The sequence below is a fragment of the Psammomys obesus genome, unplaced genomic scaffold (assembly GCF_907164565.1).
Source record: "Psammomys obesus unplaced genomic scaffold, mPsaObe1.curated_primary_1811, whole genome shotgun sequence".
Classification (NCBI taxonomy): domain Eukaryota; kingdom Metazoa; phylum Chordata; class Mammalia; order Rodentia; family Muridae; genus Psammomys; species Psammomys obesus.
This window is the reverse complement of record NW_026596354.1, coordinates 1-5791: the sequence shown is the minus strand read 5'-3', so window position 1 is coordinate 5791 and position 5791 is coordinate 1. Positions and strand designations below refer to the sequence as shown.

The 5791-nt window shown below is 52.5% G+C and overlaps 1 protein-coding gene across 1 annotated transcript; it reads left to right on the top strand.

Annotated features, from left to right (window-relative positions):
• Positions 1-6: 6 nt before the first annotated feature.
• Positions 7-5732, top strand: LOC129669215 (ras-like protein family member 10B; the record flags this gene model as incomplete). The annotated part of the gene is made up of 3 exons (XM_055597368.1): positions 7-154; positions 2752-3108; positions 5638-5732. Coding segments are annotated over exons 2-3 (311 nt in total), but the record flags the coding sequence as incomplete, so codon positions are not given.
• Positions 5733-5791: the final 59 nt, after the last annotated feature.

Genomic DNA, 5791 nt, shown 5'->3' with positions numbered 1-5791 from the left:
CCGCGGCCCCCCGCGCCCCAGCCCGCCGCGCCCGGGCCGCGGGCGGCGCCCCTCACCCTCCCCCCGGGCGGGGGAGCCCGAGGCAGCGCCGGAGCCCGGGGGGAGCGCAGCCGCACCGGCCAGGGCAGGGGTCAGGCAGCCGGGACGGCCCCGGGTAAGCGGGAGGAGGAGCGGGGCGGCCGCGGGGTGAGGGGCTGCTCGGGGAAGGGGGCGGCGGGGAAGCCGCCGCGGGAGTGGAGCTGGGGCCGGGAGCCAGCCGGGTTCCTGCAGCCCCCACGCCTGCCACCGATCGGGTCGCCGGGAACCGGCATCCGCCGGTGCTCCCACCCCAATGCGGACGTGGTAGGGACACCTCGCGAGGACGTACGACCTGGTCTTTGGGGTCCTCGGGAGCCTCTGACCTCCCCAGTGACGGGTAGAGACCCCGAGGTGTCCAGGCCGAGGAAGGGACTAGAAAGAGGCTGTGGCCCGAGAGTGTGACCCATGAGTCTTGCCCGGAGCTGTCTGCAGACTCACTGCAGAATGCAGGCCCTGGGGAAGCTCAGGGGGCCTGTGCCCTGCTTCCTGGGACAGACTTTTCACCCCCACATAACCAGGCACGTGGGCTTAGTAAAACGCTTAAATCCAGGACCTGTGCCTGGGAAGGAGGAGGGGCTTCTGTCCCCTCTGAGTTGAGGACAGGGCCACACATAGGCCTGGTAGTTTTAGAGGCTGGTTTGTGCCCAGGGGGCTGTTCTTGAACCCCCTCCTTGACTCCCAGACCGTACCTGGTTTTCGTTTCTGCTACTACTCAGAAAGAGTTGGTTTTGGGGCTTGAGAATCTGCAGGTAAGGTAGATCCTGAAACCTCGCCACGCCCAGAGCAACTCTGGACTCTGTTTCTCTTGTTCTTTGCCCTCCCTTACTGCCCAGGACTCCCCGATCCCCACCTACTTGTGCTGTTATGTAATTAACCCAGCTGAGTCTCTTTGCCAAGCTGGAAGCCTTCCGGGAATGCCCCAGGGGCCTAAGGACTTGAAGGGATGTGTGTGGTGGGAGGGTAGGTTCTGTCTCTGCGGGGAGCAGGCTGGGCAGATGAGCACCTGTTGGGGAAGGGACAGGCGTGAGGCCCAGAGCAGGTTAGAGTCCTAGACTTGAGCTAAGCCAGCTAGCTTCCTTCCCTAAGTCTCTGGGGCTCCATTTGTTGGTGGTGGGTTTTGCTTTTCAATAGAATGAAAGACATCGTTTACATGCGCCTGGATGCCCAGGGGCACACACAAGTACATAGCCCATGCAACAGTTGAGAGTGACCCCCTCCAGGAGGTCCAGCTGAGCGTCTGGGAAAGCCTTAGATGACCAGTGACCAGTGTTGCATACCTACTCTGTGCCAGACACTGGGCTTTCCACGAACAAGTTTCTTGGCCAAGTTCATGCTTTAGGGTAACGGCAGAGCTGGGAATTGAACCTTGGTGGTTCTTGCCCCAAACCCTGTCCTTCATTTACGATTGTGCATCCTCGTAGACCGAGCACTTTGAACCAGAAAAGCCTGGGGGACATTCAGCTATGAGTCATGCACATATGAAAAGGGAAAAAAAATGCATCTACCAGGACATACACACACATACACGCGCACACACATGCGTGTGTCTGAAAAACTTCATACCATCAGAGCCTACTAAACCAGCTCTCTGCAACCCATTTACTATCTGGGATTATTCAACCCAGGAGGAAGGGTTTCTCCTTCCAGCTAAGAGATTTACTGCAGTTGTCTTGGAAGTGGAGGCTGTTGACTCCACTTTATGAATGTGCAGAGCATAACTCCAAAGCAGATTTTTACTCACAGACATACAGCTAAACACCATCAAAGCTGGGGTTTATCCCCACGCTCTAAAAGTCAGGAACTGAGCAAGCAAAAAGCTAATGAATTCATTTCCAGAGTCCAGCCCCTTCCTGGGCGGTAGCTGTGTGCTGCCAGACCCTCTGAGCTCCGAGGGATGTCAGAGACTCAGTCAGACCCGGCTTTTAGCCTGTCACCGTGTAGAGTCACTAAAGCGATAAACAGCGCAACCTGTAGAAAGTAGCTACCGTTCCTAGCTGTGTGGTTTGGAACACAGGGAGCTCTCTGAAGTGCAAATAGGAATACTTTTCCCTGAGGGGTATTGTATTGACTGGGAATGACCGTGTGGGCGGGCCAGCAGCCAGTGTGCAACTGTGTTACTCTCTGGAGTCAATGCAGCCATCTAGTTCAGTGGGACTTTGGGAAATACCAGGAGCATTTTGGGTCATTATGGTGACCGGAGGCTGCTGTGGACACTTATGTCCTGAGAGCCAAAAACAATGAAGATGTCCGGAATAGGAAAACAGTTTCGCGTGCGCGTCACGCGCGCACACACACACAAAGAGTTTTCTTCCCCTGAGGATGTCAAGAGGGCCTCCACTGAAAGGCACTTGTTCTTCAGGATGAGGAGAGGAGTTGCAGCTTGTCGCAGGCTTGAAGCTGGGACTGGAACCTGAATCCAGGTCCAGGGCTCCCTCCCCTGTGCAGCGGGGCATGCTTTGGTCGAGGGGACTCAGACCTGGTGGAAGAGTCAGGGGTTGCAAGAAAGATGGATAAGGAAGGTGGACAGCTTGGGGATGGACTGAGATAGGAGTTCTAGAAAAGGAAGGCTTTCCAAATAGCTGTTGCAGCTTCAGCAAAGACGCAGGGCTGGGGAAGCACAGCACAGGTCCCAGGATTAGCCAGGGCACTGAGCCCCTGCCTCTTGTCCCCCAGTCTAGGTGGCGGCCACAGAAGGCCAGAGGCAAGCAGAGGGGGCAATGGGTGGTCCTGACGGTGGCTGAGCCCCCAGCCCCTGGAATATGCAGCCCGGAGGAGCCCCAGGCCTGGACGAGGTGGCGGAGCGGGGCGGGAGGCATGGTCTCCACCTACCGGGTGGCCGTGCTGGGGGCGCGTGGTGTGGGCAAGAGTGCCATCGTGCGCCAGTTCTTATACAACGAGTTCAGCGAGGCCTGTGTGCCCACTACCGCCCGCCGCCTCTACCTGCCTGCTGTGGTCATGAATGGCCATGTGCACGACCTGCAGATCCTCGACTTCCCACCCATCAGCGCCTTCCCTGTCAACACCCTGCAGGTAAGCGCCCTGGTAGGCAGTCAGGCCGTGGGGAAGGGGAGACTGGACCCCCATCCTCTCCGCCTCTCCAGCTCTGGGCCTCCCTTCTTAAAGCCATCGAAGGAAAGGTGCTCCATTTATGTGCTGGTGAATTCAGGAGATGTCTGATGATTGTTTAATGTGTGCCAGGCCCTGCCCTGGGCATCAGGACTGAATGGTCAGCAAAATCAGATATGGAAATTTGCTTTCAAGGAACTCATAGTCTGGTGAGAAAGGACTAACAGACGGTCATGTTCTGCAGCACAATGAATGTCGTGATTGAAGGAGCTGAGAGGGATGAAGCAGCCCTGGCTGGAAGGGTCTAACCTACTCAGGTGTGGGAGGGAGGGCAGGTCACAGAAGGTGATGGCTCAACAAAGTAGGGGCAGTGAAAAAAAAGAGTGAAGAACACTGACTGCCTGTTCATACTCAGCTCAGCCTGCCACGGCCTCATGCTCTCTTGTCATCCGTAGAAGGGTCAGCAGGATGGACTGAGACCCGAAAAGGGGTGTTCTCAATGACTCTGGAGACCCCAATCAGATCTCTATCCCAAGAGCCTTTGCTCCCAGGGACCCTATTTCCTAGCCTCAGGACTGCCTCTGGGACCCCTGCAGAGTTAGATTTAATTCCCTCCATTGCTGCATCCTCCCCACCATCCCCCCCACTCCCCCATCCAGCACTTTCCCCTAGCTGTTAGAACCAGGACTTCTACACCCCTCTCTCCTTGAGAGAAAATTGATTTCAAGGGAAGCTCACTGCAGAGGTCCCTGGCCAGAGGATGTAGCGGTTTGTGGACACATCAGACAAGAATGAGCCCTGGGTAGCAGTGTCAGGAAATCCAGCATCCTTGGCTGGGGCCTGCAGGAGCTCAGCCATGCTGAGCAACCCCAACAGGAGGGCCTCGGGCCGGCCTGCTGTAAACACTTGACTCAGCACCCAAGATGGAAGCCTAACCAAACATGTGATATATAGTGTGCCTGAGAGGTCAGGGCAGCGAGTCCCAGGCCAGGACCTTCTGCTTCCCACTCAGAAACTCGGATGAAACCTAGCTCCAAGCCCAAGTTCCTCTCTTCACGTCCAGTTGTCTATTTTATCTTTGCTAATTTTAGAATGGGTCGGATGCAGTTTAAATGCCCGAACTGTGGACTAGAGCGATTTGCATCCTGCCTCTGCCCCTTCACCCTATGGTCACTCGCTCTAGCCATCCTCACAGATCATTCATTGACACTCAAGTAAGAAACCATATTTTCATTCAACCTCTCCCTGCTTACATAAAAATAAACCCCACAGTGTTCTGTGTCTTGTTGTTGGATGCTTTGGAGAGAGCCCTGGCTCTCACACATGTTAAGTCAGCACTCTGAGGTACATACCCAGGCTTCCACTTTGTTTCTGTTGTTGTTCTTTTTATTAAGAGACAGGATCTTTCTATGTTGCCCAGGCTGCCCTTGAACTTGAAATCCTCCTGCATAGTCTTCAGAGTAGATGGGATTACAGGCATGCACCTCCAAGCCTGGCCCTTGCTTCTTCAGCTTAAAATTTGGGGATTTTGTTGTTGTTGTTGGTTTTGGTTTTGGTCTTGGTCTTGTGGGGGATTTGTTGTTGTTTTGTTTTATGTCGTTTCTGAGACATAGTCTTTCTATGTAGCCTTTGATGTCCTGGAGCTTACTGTGTAGACCAGGCTCAAAGAGAGCCATCTGCCTCTGCCTCCCAAGCATAGGATTAAAGGTGTGCACCACTACACTTAAAATTATAACTACAGCTACTATTTCCTGTCGCTATCTGAAGGACATCCTCATTCTCCTCTCATGGCTAGTCAAAACTCGACTGCAAAGAAGTTTCATGGATTCCTCTCTTTTATTGGACAAATGGGTGGTTTCCAATCTTATACCATTTGGGTCAAGGCCAAAATGAATCAACAGCCTTGTGCATAAGTCAGTTTGCACGCAGATCACTATGTTTACAGGGTAAGTTACTGGAATGGTATTGCTGGTTCAAAGGATAAGTGGGCATGAAATTTGGAAGGTGTCCTTAGAGTCCCTACTTTAAACGTTGTATGTGTGTCCTATGAAACTTTCGGATTTTTGACACTCTAGAACAGTGGTTCTCCACCTGTGGGCCGTGATCCATTTGGGGGGTCACATACCAGAAATTTACATCATGATTCAGAACAGTAGCAAAATTACAGCTGTAAAGTAGCAAAGAAATAATTTTATGGTTGAGGGTCACCAGAACATGAGGAACTGTATAAAGGGGTCAAAGCATTAGAAAGGTTGAGAACCACCGCTCTAGCAGATGAAAAGGGATATTCTCAGTATTTGTGTGATCTGCATTTGCATTTCTGATTGTGAGTGAAGTGCATTTTTCTGTATTTAAGGCTTCTGTGTTTCTGGTTTTTCTGAGAACTATTAATATTGTTTGCCTGTTCTAGGTTCTTATTATTGGGAGGAGGTTGTTTTTGTTTTTGAGACAGGGTTTCATTTAGCTCAAGCTGACCCAGATCTTTTTCCACAGCCAACAACGATCCTGAACTCCTTTACTTCCAGCCTCTACTTCCCAAGAATTAGGATTAAAGGCATGCAGCACCATGCTTGTGTGGCTCCTCTTCCTCCCCCTCTTTCTCCTTTTTTTTTTTTTTTTTTTTTTTTTTTTTTTTTTTTTTTTTTTT